Source organism: Amyelois transitella, chromosome 9 (assembly GCF_032362555.1).
Source record: "Amyelois transitella isolate CPQ chromosome 9, ilAmyTran1.1, whole genome shotgun sequence".
Taxonomy (NCBI): domain Eukaryota; kingdom Metazoa; phylum Arthropoda; class Insecta; order Lepidoptera; family Pyralidae; genus Amyelois; species Amyelois transitella.
Genome location: NC_083512.1, coordinates 4,063,300 through 4,086,497, shown reverse-complemented (window position 1 = coordinate 4,086,497; position 23,198 = coordinate 4,063,300). Strand labels below are relative to the sequence as shown.

Genomic DNA, 23,198 nt, shown 5'->3' with positions numbered 1-23,198 from the left:
TTCTTATTAGATAATTAGTAGACCAATCCCAAATATGTGTTTACTCATTTTCTTTTAACTTTCAGGTTGATCCTTGTACTGCCAACGGAAATCCATGCACGAATGGTGCTTCTTGTATTGCTTTACAACAAGGAAGATTCAAATGTGAATGTTTACCAGGATGGGAAGGACAACTTTGTGAAATAAATACCGACGACTGTATTGAGAAACCCTGTCTTCTAGGGGCACCTTGTACAGATTTGGTTAATGATTTTAGTTGTTCTTGTCCTCCAGGGTTTACTGGAAAACGTTGCCATGAAAAAATAGACCTATGTTCTAACGGACCATGTAAACATGGTATTTGTGTCGATAAATTATTTGTTCACCAATGTATTTGCGACCCTGGCTGGTCAGGACCATCTTGTGATATCAATATTAATGAATGTGTCATATCGCCTTGTGAAAATGGAGGTCAATGTATCGATGGTATCGATGACTTCACTTGTAACTGTGAAGCCGGTTACACCGGTAAAAGATGTCAACACACGATTGATGATTGTGCTTCCAATCCTTGTCAGAATGGAGCTTCGTGTATTGACCAAATAGAGGGATTCATTTGCAAATGTCGACCTGGATTTGTTGGCTTACAATGCGAGACTGCTATCGACGAATGTTTGACAGAACCTTGCAATCCCGTTGGTACTGAACGATGTGTGGATCTCGACAACAAATACCAATGTGTATGCCGCGAAGGTTTCACAGGAGAAATGTGTGAAACCAATATTGATGACTGTGCTTCTGGCCCTTGCTTTAATGGAGGTTCTTGCAAAGACGAAATTGGAGACTATAAATGCGCTTGTCAACCTGGCTGGACGGGCAAACGTTGTGAAAAAGATATCGGCAATTGCTTGAACCGCCCATGCCAAAATCATGCAAACTGCATTGATTTGTTCCAAGATTACTTCTGTGTGTAAGTATACGAGTAACAATCCTTATCTAGTCTTGACATTTCTTCTAACAAAAATGGAAATTTTACGATCTAAATGTTTTTTTAGATGTCCTAGTGGAACTGATGGTAAACAATGTGAAACAGCACCCGAAAGATGTATTGGCAGTCCTTGCATGCATGGTGGAAAGTGTCAAGATTTCGGATCTGGACTTAACTGCACATGCTCACCAGACTATACGGGCATTGGTTGTCAATACGAGTTCGACGCATGTGATGCTGGTCTTTGCCAGAATGGCGCCACTTGCATTGACGAAGGAGAAGATTACACTTGTATCTGTGCTCCGGGCTTCAAAGGAAAGAACTGTGATGAAGATATTATTGACTGCAAAGACAATTCTTGCCCACCATCGGCGACATGCATCGACTTACCTGGCAGATTCTATTGTCAATGTCCATTCAACCTAACAGGGGATGACTGTCGGAAAGGTATTTGTTATTTTTCTTTTTCTCCTCTTTCTCAGATATTTCATATCAACAGACTCCTGAAACTTTTTCCACCTTTTCAGCTATCAGCGTAGATTACGATCTATACTTCAGTGACCCGCTAAGATCAAGTGCTGCTCAAGTTGTTCCTTTCGACACTGGCTCAGCAGACAGTTTAACAATTGCTATGTGGGTGCAGTATACACAACAAGACGAAGGTGGCGTTTTCTTTACAGCTTACAGTGTCAGGTACGCTTAGAATATTTGTTATCAAAAGTTTTCATAAGTAAATTTGTTGTAAGACAACCTGATCTAAACTTGGTTAATTTTTTACAGTAATTCACACATTGCTCTGAACAGACGAGTTATTATTCAAGCACATTCGAATGGAGTTCAAGTATCTTTATTCCCTGAGCTTCAAGAAGTATATATGAGTTTCGGAGAATTTGCAACAGTAAACGATGGACAATGGCATCACGTTGCTTTGGTATGGGATGGTAACAATGGCGGTGAACTAACACTCATCACCGAAGGTTTGATTGCTAGCAAGAAGACAGGTTATGGCAGCGGTCGAACATTGCCACAATAGTAAGTTCACAGTAATGCTTGCAATAACTTTTAGATAGGTCTATCTAAACATGATTTTAATAAATATTTTCCTTTTTTTTAGTGTTTGGGTAACACTAGGAAAACCTCAATCAGACAATCCAAAGGCGTACACCGAATCTGGCTTCCAAGGTCATCTGACTAAAGTTCAAATATGGAACCGTGCGCTTGACGTCACCAATGAAATACAAAAGCAAGTACGCGACTGTAGAACTGAACCAGTTCTTTACAATGGTTTAGCTCTTAACTGGGCTGGATATGAAGATTTAGTTGGAGGTGTTGAAAGAGTAGTACCAACACACTGCGGACAAAGAGTATGTGCCAATGGTTATACTGGTGATAAATGCGAGCAACTTAAAGTAGATAAGGAACCACCAACGGTAGATCGTTGTCCAGGAGACTTATGGGTAATTGCAAAGAATGGATCTTCGATTGTGAATTGGGATGCTCCTGTATTTAGCGACAACGTGGGAGTAGCAAGAGTAGCAGAGAAATCTGGGCACAAACCTGGACAAAACCTCGCATGGGGAGCGTATGACATCGCTTATGTAGCCTATGATGCTGCTGGAAATGCAGCCACTTGCACTTTCAAGGTCACTGTTTTAGGTGAGTGATTTTTACCGTATTCCTCATATGATTTCTCCACAACATTTCGAAGTGCTAGAATAGTTTATATTAATAGGTAGTGTTATATAACTTATGCTCTCTCTTTTAGCTGAATTCTGCCCTCCGTTGGCGGATCCTCTTGGCGGATATCAATCTTGTCGCGACTGGGGCGCGGGCAGTCAGTTCAAGGTCTGCGAGATTGGATGCGGTAAAGACCTCGGATTTTCCCAACCTGTGCCACCATTCTACACCTGCGGGGCTGAAGGCTTTTGGCGACCGACTGCTGATCCAACTCTGCCATTTGTATATCCTGCTTGTTCACGTAAGATACATTTGAAATCATCTGTTTGTTTTAGGTTAGATAGTATTTTTTTTATTTGCTTAAATATACAATCCACTTTTAATTGTCTTTCAAATATACACAAATTTTCAACAAAAACATTATACTGCAGTGCTTACCTTACCTTTATTATATTTTAACAGCGGCTCAGCCAGCTCAGCGCGTATTCAAGATATCGATGTTGTTCCCAAGTTCGGTCCTCTGCAATGATGCCGGTCAAGGAGTTCTGCGGCAGAAAGTACGAACTGCCATCAATCAGCTTAATAGAGATTGGAACTTCTGCTCATATGCTGTACAAGGTATGACTTTTCTTAATTGTATTTTAATCATAGTCTAAATTTATTCTTCAATAGCAGTAAAGTTTAGGTGCCGGACATAAGCCTTTTTTATAAAAAAATCAAAAACTGATGAATGATCAACAATTTAGATAAAATCATACAATTGGTTTAAAATAATATATTTTTTATAACAGGTACTCGAGAATGCAAAGAACTTGACATCAATGTGAAATGCGATCACCGAGCAAACAACAGACAAACCAGGGAGGTTACACCACCCACAAAACCTGAAGACGCATATGTTCTGGACGCTATTATACCAGTCGATGAGTAAGTATTCGATGCCTATGAAAAGCATGACTAATGTCTAGATGATTTGTTCGATATCACTTCTGTATTCGAGCAAGTTACTTAAACTAATGACATAGATCTTTTCTTTAGTCTATAGATACATCATGTAGTAAATTGATGTTAAACAGTCCATAGTAGAAAAACTGTCGCAGCTATAGATAGTGAGGTGTGGGTACGCACACTAAACTTAGAGAGAATTTTAAATGTCTTTGTAGAGCACAGTTTACATAGAAGCATGTGTATCACACACGCACAAAGCGAATAATACAATGTTGAAAGTTAAGGTGCGGCTACAACAACATTGTTCGACATCGATGTTTTTAAACTGCAGTTTGTCTGCACGTACATCTAGGTATTCGTAAAACAGTAACAGCCAACAACCAAACACGGCATTGACGCTGACTTTTATTTTATCGAAAACCCTGTTTATCGAAATGATTTCCGAACAAACAAAGTTAATATGATTTGATAGTTTTGTCGTCTCAATATTTTATCGATTACCTGCCCTTTTTATATCACTTATAGATAGAATTCGTAATATTTCTTAAACTAAATATTTTCACTGCAATAACAAATTCATCATTCAAAAGCATCGTCGAACGCCGTCAGTGTAGCCGCACCCTAACACCGCTGCACTGTTAGCCCTGAAACTTAAATATTTTACGTGGCATGTTTCTCTTCCAACACGATTGCATGTTATTTTGTCTGGCACTTAGGACGCGAAGCAGTAGGGAGGGCAGACAAGTTGGAGATACGTACAGCATTGAGATCGCTTTCCCAGCCGTCAAGTAAGTTGCATGCTTTCAACTATAAAGTCAGTATAGCTGTGGATGTGTGTAGGGGTAGAGCGCACTCCTTAAAGTTAACAATTTTTGCATTAAAATTATATCGATTATTCATATCATAGACTTGTAACGACGGATTGCAAAGAATTGTTTCATTTTTGTTAATTACATTTAGGTGATATTTATGCAGTCGAACCCGGGCTCCGAAGTGAAGTGAAACGTGCAAGTGGAAACACTCAAAGATTAGATTGAGAATTTATGCACGGGGACAAAAAGTCAATTTAAAAGAAAGTACTAAAACAGATTTTCAAATTTATAATTTTTTTTTGACTTGATATTCTTGACGCCATGCGTGCGCTCTATAGGGTGATTGCTCTAAACTTTCAACAGATAGCACTTTATTCATTCGTTTGCAAACAGTTTTGTTTGTGTTCCTATTCAATAGACGCTTTGGAACGTGGAAAACTTTTAACTCCACATGCGAGGTTGTTTCCATTTGCGGTGAAATAGTTAAACTATTGGGATGAAAGATCTTTATGGACTAGGTTTCGCGTACGTTGCGGAGATGGGAAGATATGGAAAAAAATTGCTTTTAATTTATTGTGTAGGTACTGTAATCTCTGCCTGTCCGGGAAAAAGGCGTGTGACATAATATTTAAAATCAATTGTTTTTTAAAATTATATCGATTATTCCAACATTCTGAGTAAACGATGTTACTTATATTACCTTTTTGTCTTTATACTTGTCAAGCTTTTGCGCGAATTTCTAATCAATTCTTAATTACAGCGACCCAGTAATCCACGGAGGCACTAATGAAAGGTCCTCAGTCCATCGGTTACTGGAGAAACTGATCCTAGAAGACGAACAGTTCGACGTAAGGAGCATCTTGCCCAATACTGTGCCGGACCCGGCTAGTCTGCAGCTGGTCTCCGACTACGCTTGTCCGACGGGTCAAGTCGTTATGGGAACTGATTGTGGTATGTATTTAATTGATATTCTTTTTTTGCTCCTTTAATCATTTATTTATTCCTTGAATATGTTCACAATGTACAAAGGTCTCAAGTATTCAAGCACAGTTTCTGTTAACACACATTCTACCTTTGAAGGCGTCGGAATAATGTACATATATCTTAAATAAGCAGCGTATATAGGCTTTGAGAAAAAAGAAGATGTACCTTAAGAAGGCTGCCATTTTTGCTGAAAGTAAATCAAGTTTGATGACGTGCAAAACCGTAGTAATCCTGACGTCGCGAAAGCGAATCAAAGCAAAAACTGTACCCTAGTTTCGAAACATAGCTGAGCAGGGTGCAACCAGGAACACGCAAAGATGAGCGAGATAACCTTAAAACAAGCTACATGAGCAAGTTATATGATAAACAGAAAAACAACCAAACGACCTAAAATCAAAATAAGCTAGCCGCAAAACTCTTGACTTCTAACCAAAAATTAACAAAACAATTTTTTTCCTATTTCAGTGGCATGTGCGGTAGGAACGTACCTGGATTCAGCCAGCGATACCTGCAAGCCTTGTCCCCTGGGCACTTACCAGTCTGAGGCCGGTCAACTTCAGTGCACTGCCTGCCCGTCCATCGCTGGACAAACTGGTGTGACTCAGGCCAGCGGCGCGCGCAGTGCTGGCGACTGTAAAGGTAATGTGCTTGTAAACTTTTGTTTATCCTTTTACGTGACGTTTATGCGAGTTATCATAGGTGAATCCATCATTTAGCTATCTAACGGAATGTATCTCGATCTTTTTAGACTATTGGCTCTCTCTGTTCCGTAAGGTACAGAGTTGTGGCAAAGACATACTTATGCATGTCTTATATTCTTATTCTTTTATAAATGATTAAGTAGAGAAGCTAAACGTTTTGTAGAATAATGTCGTTATAAGAAATCCCTCGGTCGCCCAGGCACGAACTTTTTATAAAAAGAACAAGGGAATGTTTATGTATAACAATAACGCAAATAAGGTCAAAATTAATGTATGTACTATGTACTATTTTCTTGTTACTGTGTAAATTTCTATGCAATAAAGATATTACAAACAAACAAACAAAGAGAAGAAACAAATACCCTATATGAGGTAGAAGCTCCAACAGTCTCAAAGGCGTTAAGTTCATCAAGATGGCTTGAAGGAATTACGAATAAATTTAGATAGATACAGATTACAAGCTGATAAGCTAAAGAATATCAACAGTAAAATACTCTTCAACACCTTCAATGACCATTACAGAAAGGTGTGCAGCCGGCAAATTCTACGACGCGGAAGCTGAGCTCTGCCGACCTTGTGGCCACGGCTCCTACCAACCTCGGGAAGGCGCCTTCTCTTGTATCGCCTGCCCGCGAGGTCAGACCACCAGGGCTACGGAGGCGGTGTCGGCTGCCGAATGTCGGGATGACTGCTCCTCAGGTAACACTATATTATTTCTTGGCACTAATAAAGTTTAGAATTAAATAAAAACAATTGGACAGGTACTTTTTGATGTGCCCTAAGAGAGGATTTCCCGAAGGAATTTTGCGGGATTTTTCGATTGAGTGCTCTTTCTATTCCGTAAGATTAATCAGAATGGGAGATGCCGGATAGAGCAAGATGTGTATAAAGAAGTAGAATTGATATATCAGTTAAAAGAAGTAAAACCTAGTTTTATTTATCCGCCCATCCAACATCGATGTCTTACCTTAACGCATAACAATGTTATCTTTAAGTATTCCTAAGCGTGGAATCCCATATCTGGTAAGCACCATATAAGTGTACAATGCATTCGAATGACATTGTTCTGGAGGGAAATTCTTTATCACTACTAAGAACTATAAACGGTAAAAGCAGCTACACTCTCTAGTTTACCACCATTTTCACGATCCACATTTCAAGTTGATATATTTTATTCCACACGAAAGATTCATGGTTGAAACACGGACACCGTATTCACGATTTTGTTCAGCATAGAAGCGTTTCATTAATCTTCTTTCACAGTGAATTGAAATTCAAATGTAACCAGACGAGAATAACGTATGATGTTGACGGTGTAACAAGTTTATAGTACGCGTCTTCCGCTCAGACCAAAAAAAGAAAAAAAGTTTCCGCAAAGTGATTTTAAAATTATGTATGTCTTTCCAAATATATCAAGTATTCAATCTCAAGTTATTTTAGTGCTTTGAAGTGACACAACCTACTCAATAGTAAAAAGTCTTCATATTAAAAATACCTATGTTGTTAAAATGTTTTACTTTTAAAATAATAGGTACTTGTATTGTGTTCCTGAGAGGGTGAAAAGTTTTTTTGGAAACAGGAAGAACGAGATTTCTGCTAAGTTATCTAATTGAACGTTATAATACTCATACATTCATATAGTCCTGACTAGCTCAAGTCTGTATTAAAATGAAAAGCACATCGCCCACATTTAGAATCGCAACTTTATTAGCTTTTCCTTTACGATAAGACACATTTCTGACTATATGTCAACAGGAGAGCAGCTAAGCAGTGATGGTGGCTGTGAGCCGTGCCCGCGTGGTACCTGGAGACTGAAGGGTGCCGGCGCTGCCTGCGCGTCATGTCCGCCTGGTACCACCACCCCGCAAGCTGGTGCCTCTTCAGCCGACCAGTGCTCTTTACCAGTTTGCAAACCTGGTAAGATTATAGGTTCTTCTGTTAAGAGTTCTACTAGAACAGGTTAACAATCATGGTGGCTGTGAGCCGTGCCCGCGTGGTACGTGGAGACTTAAACTCGTTCTTGCCTAGTTCAACCACACCACCCGAAAGAGAACTTTCGAAAGAAAATTCATGACAATTTAAATTCCCTCTCTATTCTTGGGACACCTACTCTATATATACTCTTGATACCTATACATACATGAACACTTAATAATCTGGTTACACTGCCGACCGGACCGATTTATCTAACAAGACTATATAAATCACACGATGAAAAATCATAATATGTACTTATAGATTTGGTAAAAAGTTTTCAACGTTCACATTACTAATTAAGATTTTTATTCTAGGATCTTACCTGAACGTTACCCTGAATACATGTATACTCTGCAAGAAGGGAATGTACCAATCGGAAGCTCAACAAACAGCCTGCGTGCCATGCCCTATCAACACGAGTACCAGGGAGACAGGAGCTGTAAGTATTTTTCTATTATTTTTAGCGACAACCGCGAAACCCGCTTTTTCATTTTGTAGTTTTTGCGTGATACCTGAACAAACACACAGAAAGACAAACAAAAAAATATAAGATATAAATTAAACAAACGATATATAGAATTTTGAATTTTTTGAATTCAACCTTCGAAATGGCCCAAAAATATATAAGATCAAAGTTTCTTATGCACAGGTTCTTGACGCAAACAAACTATCTAATTTTCTTATAGATTATTCAGATTGAACGAAAATGACAAAATTATTTCCAGACTTCGGAATCGGAATGCACGAACCCATGCGAGATGAGCGGTCCAGAAATGCATTGTGACGTCAACGCATACTGCCTGCTGATGCCCGAGAGCAGCGAGTTCAAATGCCAGTGCAAGCCGGGCTTCAACGGCACCGGGAAAGTGTGTGTTGGTAAGTTCTTAGTTTTATATTGGAACTAAAGAGCGCCCGCGTTAAAGGAAAAATCCCGTTATCTCCCGTTACCGCAGAAATCTCCAAAAATCTTCTTAGCGGACGTCTAGTACTTTCAATCTACGTTTCGGCGAATTTTGATCGTCATTGGCTCTGTAGTTTTTGGAATTTCCTGATCTATAAGTGAGTAAATATATCGTCGTCCATATACAGTCGCGCTGTGATAGCAAACTTATTATTACCGACCTTTAATCTGTCAGTTTTGGGATTGCTTCATAAAATTCACAATTTGCACTTTCAAAGATCATGGAAACTCTTAAAATCTTTCGATTATTAACAACCAATTTTCCCAGACGTGTGCCTCAACTTCTGCGACAACGGTGGAGAATGCATCAAGGACGCCAGAGGGGAGCCATCTTGCCGGTGCATGGGTTCCTTCACTGGTAGAAACTGCACGGAGAAATCTGACTTCGCATACATAGCCAGCGGAGTGGCTGGAGGAGTCATCTTCATCATATTCCTGGTTCTGCTCGTGTGGATGATTTGTGCGAGGTATGTTTATAAGTATCTATAGATTTAAAGATTCTAATTTGAACAATCAATCAAAAAATACAATGATGCTGATCGAAAATTTCAACTTGAATTTATAATCGCACCGATGTACCTATTTTGAACCTGGTACTACAGTCAGCCATAGCCAAACTCTCTTGAGCGACGTATTATTGTAAAATGTGAAGTCTTTCTTTATTCTTTTCCCTGACGGTTAGTGGGTCTACGAAGGGTGCGACTACATCATTTTTCATAATCGGTACCATTATATTTTATTATAACTCCTACTATTCTGTCGATCGTAAATATTACGTCGTGAACCTTTTGTCGGCTTAGCGACAGTCCAGCAGGGTCCAAAACAAAATAGTATTTAGCATTTTTATTATAACTCTATTCCAAGTAACAGCCTGATTGTGGAATATATTAGGGGTTTATTATCTACTCGTAATAAGGAAAACGGGGGGAACAAATCAGTGTTCTATCTATCAATCTGCCAAAACTTGTTCATTCGAAAGAAAAGATCGCAACCTAAAGCGTAACGTAAAACTTTTTAATCAGCATCATCATTGTGGCAGTATTATCGGCCATCGACCACGATCCAAAAATGGAAATGCCTGGTTATTAATGTAGATCGTTTGCCTAATGTATTCACTTGGAAAAGATTCGGTAAATGGCCACAGCTCGATTCGAAATACTACTACTCGTTTATGAGTCAAATGCGAGTACCTTTAAACCAAAGCGCGTTACTTGATTCACAGTTGACATCAAAATCAACATTGTCCTCACTTATTTATACATCTACTTATATATACTATACATCATACAGATATGTGCCATTCAAAAATGGATCTTAACATTTTGCAATAAAGCAGACACGCTTAAATAATTCCACTTGACTTAATTTAGACGTCCTAAATCATTCGTAACCACTTCAGACTAGTGGAATAACATGTATGCAGTTAGCAACTTCCTAAATGTTATTCCACTTGCCTGAATTAATAACTGGATCATTGGTGTATAAATGCATACTTAAAACAGAAGAAACAATTCAAAAACACACTGTTTAGGGAAAAACCAAAAGACATTGCTAAATAACCCTTGAGACATGCGTTCCAAACAGAAGCATCCAATCTTTATCTACGATCGAGGTGAACGTCGAGGGCCATAAATCAACAAGTCCACCTACATCGGAACTCCGGGAAACAATATATTCTCTCAAGAGATATTCAGCTCATAAAGCAAATCTATACTTCCTTAAGTATATCACCCAGGGGACAGGGTCATACGTATAAGAAGTGGAGTGTAAATTTATTCCGGGTATCTGCATACCCCCGGGGAGACCTTTGTTTGCCCATGTCAAGTAAGGATAGGGCAGTTATTACTGAGTAATATTTTAATCTTGCGAACCGTTTAAAATATCTTAACAGGTGTAGCGTAGTTATTAAATTATTTTAGTATCTACGAAATTGGTATCAACGGTATACTTACCTTAGTTTTTGTGGTTGCTCCTAGTAGGGTAGTCAGATAGGACATTCTTTACGGTGTATTACATAATGTAATTCTCTTGCTGAAAGCGAGCGCACTTACATATAATTAAACGCGAGGTAATAAATAATGCATGACCTACAACCTTGAACTTACATGTTATTGTGAATAAAACAATGGTAAAATGTAGTTTCTAAGCCTTATCAATGTAGTCATGATCGTAGCAAGTGGAAATCCATAGTCTCTGCTAACCCCTGTGAGAAACAGGCATGATGCTATTTAACTATCAATGTGGTTACAATTGCAACTTCCAAGTGCCGTCAAAATATTCCCATATCAATTCGCATAGAGCGATAATAAGTTAAAATTTATTTTCTCTTCAGGTCTACGAAGAAGAAGGAGCCAAAGAAGACACTAACGCCAGCTATCGACCAAAATGGCTCCCAAGTGAACTTCTACTACGGCGCGCATACACCTTACGCCGAATCCATCGCGCCATCGCATCATTCCACATACGCACATTACTACGACGACGAAGAAGACGGTTGGGAAATGCCCAACTTCTACAACGAAACATATATGAAGGAAAGCCTACATAACGGAATGAACGGAAAAATGAACAGTCTGGCGAGGTCTAACGCCAGTATTTACGGGACTAAGGAAGATTTGTACGACAGACTAAAGAGACACGCGTACCCTGGTAAGAAAGGTTAGTATTATTGGCACATAGATTAGTGCGCACTTTTTTTATTTCGCTTACTTTTATGCGTACACTACACGTTGCTAGTTTTGTGTTAGTGCTGTAGATCATGCTTGTTCTTTCCACCGAGGCATTCCTTACGACCTTTCTGATATTACTATTACGCTTATATGGCAGTTTTTGGACGCCATTTATCTTCTCCCACGTTGAATCCATGTCATAACTGAGAGTCGTGACCACCATAAACTGCTCTTCTGACGAAGGCACTCCAGGTAGCAAGGTATTGCGCCTGCTCCATAACTTACGTAACTAACATAATAAATTGTTTATATCGTGTAAGTGTAAACATTAGACGTGGAGGCGTAATTTTATTTTATATATGTATAAATTGATCGTCACTTGTAAATTAATCACCAATAATATAGGTATACCTAAATCATGTGACAAAATCATTGAAACTGATGCAATCTAACATATTTCCGTCTTTATCATTCCAGATAAGAGTGACAGCGACAGCGAAGGTCAGTAAACGTGTCAAAAGGCTGCGTTTTGTCGTATTCTGGTCAAACTTACATCATATCTAGTTTACAATTCTCGGTGTGACAATAATAGTCAATATTATTGTAGTATATTTTGTGAAATGTTTAAAAATGTAAACGGAACGGCCACATCGAATTTATTATATAAAAAAAAACTTTATTTGTAAACTTTTTTAAAGGAATGCTAAAACCTACCCAAGAAATTCGTTTACATTTTTGGGCGTTTTCCTAAAAATAATGTTGTATATCTTTGTATGAGGATTGTTGCCGAGAGTGCATTATAAAGAATGTTGTATTCTGTTAGCTTTATTATTAAAAACTTTAGGTTAATTTATGACGAATGTGTATTAACACACTCACTGTTTAATCGTTACAGCCCCACCAAATATTTTTTTTTACTTTAATTTCTTTCATAGATGGCTTAGTACCGTAGATGGAATAGAAAATGGATAATGAAACAGTGAATGTGTTGATGTTCTGATGTAACGATCAACGAAACAAATGCTCAAATAAGTATTTAGGCAAATCATGCCATAAAAAGTGGGGGTGACTCTGAAGTTGAATTTTCCTTTGTTATCAACGGTTAAAGAATAAAGGAATTTTGGTAGGTATAGTTAGAAGGTCGATTCTGTAATCAGACTGTGCGAACCTGACAATTGTGTATATGGTGATCCCTTATTATACAAGACACTAGATGATAACTGAGGGGTTGTTTGATAAGGCATACGTCTTATGTATTCTATCTATTATTTGGGTCATCAAAGAAAAAGAGGAAAATATAAGTCATGTTAAACTGACGGCATGACCCAAAAGATGGCTCAGCATCATCTGATTCCAGAATCAGCCTCCTAGCTATAGTTACCAAAAGAGGCTAATAAGAAATATTTACTAAAACATCGTTTTTATAGCTCAATTTTGATTGCATTCTCTATTGACTAACGTTAAGGTTAAGGTTTAAACTTCAGAATATAATCTCTAGGGCTTAAAAATGTATATCGAGTCATTCCAACGACATTCCAATTTGATTACAGGACTAGGCTTTGAGTATTATACATAAGCAGCGAAGACACATCGTTAATTTTATCCCGCTGTAAGTCATAAGTTCAAAGAAGTGGAAAAAGTTACAACTTAAATCAAAACTTCCAAAAATAGTCAAATTTAGTACGGTCAATACTTTGGCTGTCCCAAAGCTGGGATGGTTCATGAGAGTAGCATCTTAGATTTCCCTTACATAGAAAAGGCGGGATAAAACAACGAAGGATAGAAATAAAGCTATATAAAGCCTATGCGTAATACTCTTTGAAACCCTAGTTTTTTATGTAAATATTAATGTTATTTCTGTATATTAGCTAAGCCACGACGACTGGGTGTTAGTATTAATAATTATGATAAAATTTCATCATTTCACGATATTTATCAATCGTCATGTACATTTTGTTTATCCGGTTAGTACTGGTAAGAGCTATTATGTTGATAATGTCAAATTTATCTTTGTATTATAAACGGGACTTTGAACCATACAATTGTATGTGTGAGTGAATGAATGTAAATTGTATGACGTTTATGTAAAGAATACTACATTATAATGAGATAGTTAAATGTATCATATCAGTACATGTATTAAATAATAAGAAATCCATAATAATAATTTATGATTAATTTTACTTAATTACCAATAGTACATACAAAAAGGCCTAATCTATTAATGAAATTCTACAGGTATCAAAATAAACGTAAACGCAAAACAAAAAACAGAATAAATTGAATAGGTATTTTTTTTACGTTTATTCGTTTTTTTTTCTTTTTATTAAGATGCTTGTAGCAATTTATTCGGCCAAAACTAGAAAATCTTTGACTATTTATGCTGAAAAATAATGTATGAATGATCTATATTTTAGAAATATTACCTTCGTACCTTAATAAATGCAAGCTTTTGAAATAAATACTCAATGCATTGTCCGTGAGTGGTTAGAATTCCATCACAATTTATTACCGCATTAGTGATTATGTTTAACAATAATATTTTTTTACAAAAATTAAATAAAATAATAAATTTAATACTTATTATATTAAATGACTTTCATTGTAATAACGAGTTACCCAGAAGCAGGACAATAAAAATTTAAAATAATTAGGTGCCCCGGTTCGTTATCAATTATGAAATAATTGGTTTTGTCAAGCGGGGCCAGCTTGATAGACCGGAGTTGACAAAACCATAAGATTCTGGGGGTTATCCAGAAGGTTACAAAGAGAAAGAAGAAGAAAATAGGGCAGTCACGGTCTGGCAGCCAGATTATTAAATTTTAGTTCCTCAAAAGATCACAGCGGCGCTGTTCTGACAAACAAAATGAGGTATACGTTCTTGCGGTAGAGGTTGAAAGATAGACCACAGTATCAGGAGATGAAGGCATGCAAGGTCGATGACTGTACAACCTATCTGATAAGCCAGCATCACGCCCCCAGCAGGCGTGGTTATCATTACCCAATGACCTTACGGCCTATGACTATGACCCAGGCATAGATTAAACTACACTAATATAAGTTAATTGTTACGTATCTTTATTTTTTTTTATGTAGGTAAGTGTAATACGGTTAAAGTAGTACTAGCCAAAAAAAATAAGCGAGAATAATACCAGGCCTTCAATAACGTTTTTTTTACGTAAGAAAACACTTTTGAAAAAAGAACAGGCTAATTTTAACCTATTTTAAAATATATGAAAATGTAAAAGTGGTGGGATAGACCGACAAATTCTAGAAATTATAAGTACTGGTAAATAACAAGGAAAACAGATGAATATATTAAAACGATTGCTTAGTTTATACGATATGTGAACTACTTTATCAGTCAAGTAGATAAACGTTTAGATAACAGTCACTATGTGATAATATTATTTTGATTTCATTTGTAAATGTAACTATTTGTTTCCATGCCAGTGTGGAAAAACAATTATGTTCTAGTCGATAAAGAGCTGATTAACTACATAATACATAAAATCACGTTACGTGAATCCCTACTTACACAAATCTCGCCTCTTACTCAGAGGTGTAGGCAAAAACTTCATCTTGCCACGATCCCTGCATACTTTTTTCGCTTCATCCACATTCATGCAAGCCCGTCTTCATAACTATTTATTAATTACAATACTAACTAATGAGTCAAAATAAAATACATAGATAATAAAGCCTTTTTTTTTAATTAAGAATATCAAATTTAACACAGCCAATAACAAAGGCACTTAAAAACTAATACATAATTATAACACGTAAAATATCCAATAATTACACATCATTCTTTGGGAAAATATTTTCAATTCGCAATTCGCGAAAGTAATCGCCGTCTTGCCTCCTTAAAATACAGCGTACAGCATTGTCACTTTCAAAAGTAACACTGATGTACCTGTGTAGAAATCAAGATTTTTGGGTACAAAATAAATAGGTACATTAAAAACGGGCTGGATTAAAGTTGTTCGAAGTTTGCACCTTTTATTGCAAGAACTTTCTGGCGTTAATAATCACATTTTTAACTTACTGAACTCTACTCGAGAGAGTATGATTTCAAATGTCTCAAACGGTATCAAGTGCTCTAAAATCATCCTCGCTTTCAGCACGTAGGTAATTCGAGTATTATTTCCAAGATAACAATTGCAAACGCGTACCGTAATTCATCATGCTGTTTAATACGCTGTATATTTTCATAAATGGATGATTTCATAACACACGAACGGACCCAAAGATGTGTAAAAAAAGGAATATTTTTAACTATAACAATACCGCAATATCACTTGCTATGCTTCTTGTAGAAGTCCCTCATGTATTGCGCCAGTACTTCGACTTCTTCTACTGTGACCGCGTTGTATGTAGACGCCCGGATACCGCCGACATCTCTGAAAAATTTAAAATTATATTAACAAACTAGGATTTCACCTGAGCTCTATTTGCGTGAAATTCATACTATATAATATTTAAAATAGAAAAGATTTATATTTTTGTTCAAAGCAAATGAACTGAAAAACTACGATTTTGACGAAATTGTGCACACATATAATATACACCTTCAATAGTGACATAGGCGACCAAACACACGGGAACGAAGCTCGGAAAAATGTATACGAGTATAATTATTTTCATAGTGACTTGTTAGTATAAAGTATGTTTTGATATATTTTATAGTTAAATAAAATTTTAACCGCTTATCAACACACCGATCGGCCGAGCAACAGATAAATTGTCATTTTAAATATTTGTCGATAAGTAAAAACATATCGATGTGGTAGGAAAACATAAACAACTTTAATAAAAAAAACATGTGACGGAAAATTTTTTACACTAGAAACTTAGTTTTAATTAACACAAGATGAGGATTTTCTATAAACCTACTAAAGTAAAATTTGTGAAAAATTGTTAGGATGTATATGTATGTTTGTTACTCTCTCACACAGAAACGACTAAATGGATTTTCATGAAACTTGGCAGTTTGACATTGGAACAACATAATATGTATGTTAAATTTACAGGAATGAAGGCGGACGAAATTGCAGGTAGCAGCTACATAGTTATCATATATTCCGAAATTTATAGTTATTAGTTATTATTATAATGATGATTTTTAAACTATTATATCGAAATTACCGATACGTCTATATTTGTCTTAATACTTTGCTTAGTAGAAGTTTGCTTTGGACAGTATAAATTATTTCCTATCGCCTTCAGTTCTTTCGTACATACACACGCCTTTATCCGTTACAGAGTAGTCAGAGCCAACAGTCTCGAAGAGATTGAAAATCCACGTTAACTCGTTTTAGACAAAAAAAAAACAACAAGTATCTTTACCTATGGCCCTTCAATTGAATCAGGTTCAATTGTTCAGCGCCCTTCAAGAATTCCTTCTCCAACGCATCATTCCCGTCTATAGATCCAACTCTGAACGGAATGTTCATTTTACTCCGTACGTTCTTGGCTACAGGCGCGCAATAGAAACCGTTGGATTTTTCTATAATGTCATATATTATTGAGGATTTCTTTGTGGCCATGGCAGCCATTGTGTCTAGACCTCCTTGTCTTTCGATCCATTCGAGTACCCTTCCCATTATGTAAATACTGCAATGAAAGAGAACGCCATTTAAATACAGAAGTGAACTATTATACCTACTTATTTGGTTTTTGGTGAAAAAAGTAAGGTTTGGTGACAGTTATACAACAATAGAATACAAACAACTCTTCTTCTGCCTACTAGCTTTAGTACCGGTTCCATCATCTCCAGGGTACGCCTTTGACCATGGATTCTGGATTAGGTGAGTCAGTTACAAAAAGCGACTCTGACGATGACTGGTGTTCTTGATTTTTAAATCTTTTTTAAAAATCAAGAGGTACACCAAAAAAAATATTGATATTGTAAAGAGGAATGATTTATGAGTACTTTTCACGCGGGCAAAGCCGTGGCGAAACCTAGTTTTATATTATAAATCATTGCATCACTTGCATCACACACCCACAGTCAATAATAATAGATAAACAGTATAAGCAAGTGGGTCAATTACATCAAGTAATGTCAGGCATCGTCTCCGTTAAGTAAACACAAACATTATTATTTATAGCTGACGAATTATTTGTTATCATTGCGATGACTTCTCTGCAGACATTGTCTAATTTGCGTGATTCTTTTCGCTGAGACAATGTAAAAAACAAGTATGACGTCAGAAACCAAGCCATACTTCATGAATATTCCACCTAAATCAATAAAACTCGAAGTTATACAAAAGTAAGTAGGTATCTCTCGATAAACACTATCACCACATAGTATACCTAAAACAAAGTCGCTTCCAGCATCTGTCCCTCTGTATGTATGGTTGGACCTTTAAAACTACACCGACGGATTTTGATGCAGTTTTTTTTAATAGATGGAGAAGAACGGTTCATAAGTATAAATACTAAGCGTGAGAAGCCGGGGCGGTTCACTTGTATTGCTCTTTCCCGGAGGGGCAGGCAGATACTATCTTTCCACTTGCCACGAACCCGGCATACTTCTTTCGCTTCATCCACAATATGTTGACAAAAATCTCAAAATCTTACAAGTGTATTTACTTGAATTTGAAAAATGATGCTTTCTTTGTAAAATTCCTAATTACACACTACTGTTACTACCTAAACAAAATAGTTACAATACAATATAACAAGTACCAAATAAAAATTATCTTATCACGAAATAACGATAAAAATCACTAAAATGAAAAACAATAGATATCTATTGATAGTAAAATAAGTTGGCAAAGTTGTTTTTGAATGAGTAGAAAGGGAGAGAACCACTCCATGTATTCTGCAGATTCGTGGGAAGCTACTTACAATAAAAGCATGTAATACCTACATCAGAAATAAAACCACAAGGGCTATTAACTGTCAAGTGCAGGCAGAATATCATATTATTTTGTCCACATTTATCTATTTTCAAGTTACCGATACCCGCCATAGATACAGAACTCTATTGCGCGGTAATGGTGGTGATTTGCAGAGAATTGGAGTACCTTCTATGTAGGTAGATCAAAAGAAACTTACGCAAACATCGGCGGCGTGTTTAATATGGAATCAGCCTTAGCATTCACGGTCCAGTCTAGGATAGAGGGACAGATAGGCAGAGCCTGATTTAGCAGATCCTCTCGGACAATCACAAGGGCTACGCCAGACGTTCCAATGTTCTTCTGAGCACCACCATAGATTACACCAAACTGAAAATATAATATGAGTCAATATTTGTGAACAAAGTCAAAATAAGATAATTTTGGTATTTGAGTAATGGGCTGTTTCTGTGCATACATATAAACACGTCATTTCATCAGTAAAACCAAAAAATTCCAAAAATTTGTAAATAATACATTCATCTATATACATAATTGTAGTTTTACCTTAGAGACGTCAACCTTCTTGGACATAAAGTTTGAGGACATATCAGCTACCAATGGAACTCCTTTTGTGTCTGGTATAAAATCAAATTCTACTCCTGTAACAGATTAAAAAACAACTTTCAAACACTTTCCTCTCTATTTTATAGTACAAATCATATGTTATACTGTTGCCTGATGATCACACTGTTGGTTATGGCAAATCTGAGTAAGCACCAAAGAAAGGAGGGTGCAATAGAAGAAACAAAATCTGGATATGATATACATTTATCTGGATATGTATTTATGTTTGCATTATACTCTCAATACAGCACTTAGGTGTTATTACACTTATTTATAGCACTAACAGCGAGCTAGAAAAAAGAGAAGCTAGAAATTACAGTGGCCTTTTCTATTTTTCCAGAAAGATAATTAAAATTAATTGTGGCACTATTGGCAGGTATCTCTTTATTATAATGAAGAAAAATCTATGTGACATCATCTTTTTATCTAATACCTTAAAGCTTTTATGTATTCTTACCATGTATAGTTTCATTGGCACAAATGTGAACATAAGAGGCATTGGGGTCCAGTTTCCACGTGGACTGATCAGGTATATCTGTGTATCTGTCAGTTGGTGGCAGAACCAAGTTCACCTTTCCATATTTCTTAGCTTCCTTTGCCGCTTTAGCAGACCATGCACCTAAAAAATATGTCTAAATTAATTCTATTCAATATTATTCAGGTGACTCTGTAAAAATTATTCTAAGGATTTTAGTTTTTACTTATTGGCTACAAGATACACACATAGGTACATAGAATCAAGCCTCTTTCTCAGAGGGGCAAGCAGAATTACATCTTTCCAGTGATAGGATATAGGCGGACTGTGTTCTCCATTCCTGGACACGTCCGGGGTAAACGCGAAGAGGATGATAACTTTTAGGTAAGTACTAAATTTTGCATTGAGCGAAGCTTCAGAATAAAGATTGGTAATTATTCACAGAAGCGTACCAGTTACAACATAATCAGCAGTCCCAGTTCTGGATATCAAGTTGAGGGGAACGGCTGCAAATTGGCCTTGCCCACCGCCAGACAGGAATAGAATTTTGTAATTCGGCGGGACATTTCTGAAAACAAAAAAAAATTCTTTCAATTTGAACAACAATTAAATAAATCTGTTCCGTTGCCGATCAGAAAAAAACTCATATACACATTTCACGTATGTACAAAAGTAATTACGATTAAATATAAATAATTACCTATGAGGTTATGCTATTTTTTTGTAAACAAACCAATAAAAAAATCATTATGAATGAGTGATATGGGAAAAGTGCTGTAGGGAATATTGGCTGGGAATGGAAATAATCGATCGATTCGATTCGATTTCATTCCCTACCTCCATTCTTCTTTAGTTGGTTTAGTTTGAATAAAAACCTTTAGAACTTTTATTCTTGCTTGAAATTTTGAAAAGAGATTTCATCATAATAGTTGATGTCTTTGATGATGTTTTTATACATTCGTCAACCGACCCCTAATCCAAAATTCATGTTGTCATTCGTTATGGTTTTTTGAGGTTCATTTCAATTTAGTAAGTCTTACTTAACCTTTCAACCTGCAGAATTAAACTTTTTGTAGTGTAACATGTGATCATACATGAAATGTTCGTCCGTATATCATAACAATTTTTTTTCGGAAACTAGGTACTTAGATATGTATGTGATGAAGTTGAAATAGGAAGATAGATATCTGTAATATAAATTAATTCAGATACATACAAAATAAAGTGCCAGCACACAGATGTTCAGCTGTGTGCTAGTGCTAGCACTGCATACTTGAAAGTGAAGCATGAATATTTTTTACAAATAAGTTTGCGTTATACTCCTGGTAAAGTTTTTGTTAATTTAAAGGAAATTCCAAAAAAAAAAATTTTCAACATTTTTATAGAAAAACCTTTAATTTTTGTGATTGTGCTAAAATATCTAAATAATATACTCGCTCGTCATAGCCGTCTATTTACAGACACATCTCTTAATTGAGTAATTTAAAATGACTCTCATGTTACACAATGTGTAATAACTCTGATGCAAGGTGTAAAAATGTATTTACTTATTTTTACAAAGTTTTGCAATTTATACCTAGTATGTAATGTAAATTAAATAAAGTAGGTAGTAAAATTTTCTATTGACGACCTTATAATTTTACATAGTTTGCTCATAAGCACATAACAATTAGGTATTCCTTTAAATTCATCTATTATAAATAACAAAAACATTTTTGTAGGTATGTATTTTTGCAACGCGATAAAATTAGAACCGTAGTTCTGAATTTGATTAAATTTAAAATGTGTTTAGAATCTGTTAAAAGAAATTTCAAGTTTGAAAAAAATCATTAAAATATAGAACATAACTAACTAGATATTTATAATATTGTAAAAACATAAAGTCTTGATGAAGTGTAAGTTCGTAACAAACTACTAGATGGGTACCTATATAGTTATCTACAATTTTGTCTAACCATTTAATTTTTACTTTAACTACTTACAATAATCTTCTGACAATATCTTGCACATTTTTGTTAAGTTTTAAGTAAGGAGCTGTACGATGGGATGTTTCTAAGAGACTTATTCCAGTTCCCTCAAAATTGGTTAGCTCTTTTCTTATAATTTCGTACACCTGCAAGTAAACAACCGTATTATTGGCACTGCATAATTGAGATTCACTGATAACGGTATTAAAAATAAAATAACTTGCTTCTTCTGGAAGTTTAGCTGGTCCAGCACCAAAATTATGTATTTTACTGGGCATTTTTGTAAAGCGAAACTAAATAATTTGACGAGTGAACGGCACGAAAGATCGTGTGATACTATTTAATATTCCGTCCCGTCCTCGGCAATTCTCGTTTGTCTCAATGCATGTTGCTACACTGACAATTCGAGCGATTTGATAGCCGGTTATCGTCGTATCAGAGGTAGGTACTTTTAATATCAACTTACACCAGCTAAGAACTGGTTTTTGATGAAGTTTAATCTTGACCTCACTTGATAGATGTATTCAAATAAAATAAGGAATAAAAATATTTTTTACCTAGTTATAATCAACTCAAGTAAATACTCAAAATATATTACTCTAAACTATGTAGTTACCTATATATGATACCTAATAAACAGGAAAAAGAAACCTAACCTACCTACATATAATATATAACAACTGAGTTTCTAAACTTCTGATTTTGATGAAATTCTCAGAGATCGACTACCTACTTAACTAACTTTTAAGAGTTACTTTTCTAGATGTAATTTCTCATTGGATTGGATTCAAGCCATTCGTTTATGTTTCACTATCGCCTTGGTAAATATAAGTAGCAAATTGTAGAATTAAGGTTGTTGCCTTGCATGAGCTCCTTTATGTAAAACCTAACTTTTAATGGACTGCTAACTATTTTGTGACAGACATTCTCCAGTTTCCCGATGGCCGATTGGACACAAAAAAGGAAAAAGGCAAAGTGTGTCTAGCTCATCCCAATGTGACCTTGTTACCTTACGTACCCCAGATTTTTGAAACTGAAATTGTTGATAAAACTTTTAAAAAATCTGGAGGTGCACAAACCACTCAGTAGTCTATTATTATTGTTACAGAAAATTAAAGAATATAATTATTTTGTTTAAAAAAAAAATGTGATTTTTACGTCTTAAATGGTTACTGAAAGGCTGACTCATTAAATGAATAAATTAATCGAAAATATTGTCAAAAGGAGAATGTGGATAAAATGCTGATATTATGTCATTTATATGAATATATCTTTACATTTATATGTCTGTGGAATAGGTATATTAATAGTAGACAAATTGAAAGCAAGTAAAACATAAAACAAATGAATCTATATCATAAAACAAAGTCAAAAAAGTGCACTAAAGTATAAGTAAAATGACATGAACTTTATTTGTTTTATTTACAAAAGTGACCCTTCCCCTGCAGATTGCTAAAGTTAATCTAGGGAAAGGCTAGTGAAATTGTGATTCTTCTTTTAGGCGATAGGTAATCAACCTGTCACTATTTGAATCATAATCCCATATTATCCCATACAGCTGGAAATGGCCTTTCAGTCTTTAAAA

General features: G+C 35.9%; 2 protein-coding genes across 3 annotated transcripts in view; one reads left to right on the top strand and one right to left on the bottom strand.

The window, feature by feature from the left end:
• The window catches only part of LOC106134715 (sushi, von Willebrand factor type A, EGF and pentraxin domain-containing protein 1), an 88,744-nt gene extending 74,520 nt beyond the window's left edge, over nucleotides 1-14,224 (top strand). The window contains exons 19-36 of one of the 2 annotated variants that reach the window (XM_013334827.2): nucleotides 66-949; nucleotides 1,035-1,414; nucleotides 1,495-1,660; nucleotides 1,748-1,999; nucleotides 2,082-2,623; nucleotides 2,733-2,945; nucleotides 3,107-3,262; nucleotides 3,436-3,571; nucleotides 4,309-4,380; nucleotides 5,165-5,355; nucleotides 5,854-6,027; nucleotides 6,612-6,788; nucleotides 7,845-8,006; nucleotides 8,381-8,505; nucleotides 8,792-8,942; nucleotides 9,296-9,494; nucleotides 11,360-11,685; nucleotides 12,174-14,224. In XM_013334827.2, the coding sequence (XP_013190281.2) occupies nucleotides 66-949; nucleotides 1,035-1,414; nucleotides 1,495-1,660; nucleotides 1,748-1,999; nucleotides 2,082-2,623; nucleotides 2,733-2,945; nucleotides 3,107-3,262; nucleotides 3,436-3,571; nucleotides 4,309-4,380; nucleotides 5,165-5,355; nucleotides 5,854-6,027; nucleotides 6,612-6,788; nucleotides 7,845-8,006; nucleotides 8,381-8,505; nucleotides 8,792-8,942; nucleotides 9,296-9,494; nucleotides 11,360-11,685; nucleotides 12,174-12,205 (4,338 nt within the window). In that variant the 3' untranslated portion in view covers nucleotides 12,206-14,224. The remainder of the gene's footprint in view (nucleotides 1-65; nucleotides 950-1,034; nucleotides 1,415-1,494; nucleotides 1,661-1,747; nucleotides 2,000-2,081; nucleotides 2,624-2,732; nucleotides 2,946-3,106; nucleotides 3,263-3,435; nucleotides 3,572-4,308; nucleotides 4,381-5,164; nucleotides 5,356-5,853; nucleotides 6,028-6,611; nucleotides 6,789-7,844; nucleotides 8,007-8,380; nucleotides 8,506-8,791; nucleotides 8,943-9,295; nucleotides 9,495-11,359; nucleotides 11,686-12,173) is intronic. The other variant, XM_060945689.1, reaches the window with a different exon arrangement.
• A 1,166-nt stretch (nucleotides 14,225-15,390) lies between these two features.
• LOC106134756 (probable phosphoserine aminotransferase) lies at nucleotides 15,391-22,025 on the bottom strand. Its single transcript, XM_013334884.2, has 8 exons — nucleotides 21,838-22,025; nucleotides 21,629-21,759; nucleotides 20,099-20,214; nucleotides 19,629-19,790; nucleotides 19,112-19,206; nucleotides 18,765-18,934; nucleotides 17,046-17,312; nucleotides 15,391-16,099 (listed from the first exon to the last, which is right to left on the bottom strand). Exons 1-8 carry the CDS (start codon nucleotides 21,889-21,891, stop codon nucleotides 15,994-15,996), a joined length of 1,101 nt encoding a protein of 366 aa, XP_013190338.2. The 5' UTR covers nucleotides 21,892-22,025; the 3' UTR covers nucleotides 15,391-15,993.
• Between the last annotated feature and the right edge of the window lie 1,173 nt (nucleotides 22,026-23,198).

What these genes read in the sequence shown, in the direction of transcription:
- LOC106134756 (XM_013334884.2), bottom strand. Translation starts at nt 21,891, where the DNA reads ATGCCCAGTAAAATACATAATTTTGGTGCTGGACCAGCTAAACTTCCA. An exon ending in TGCTGATTATGTTGTAACTG is followed by an intron (nt 19,791 to 20,098) that starts GTACGCTTCTGT and finishes CATATTTTTTAG; the next exon opens with GTGCATGGTCTGCTAAAGCG. An exon ending in TGCCAATGAAACTATACATG is followed by an intron (nt 19,207 to 19,628) that starts GTAAGAATACAT and finishes AATCTGTTACAG; the next exon opens with GAGTAGAATTTGATTTTATA.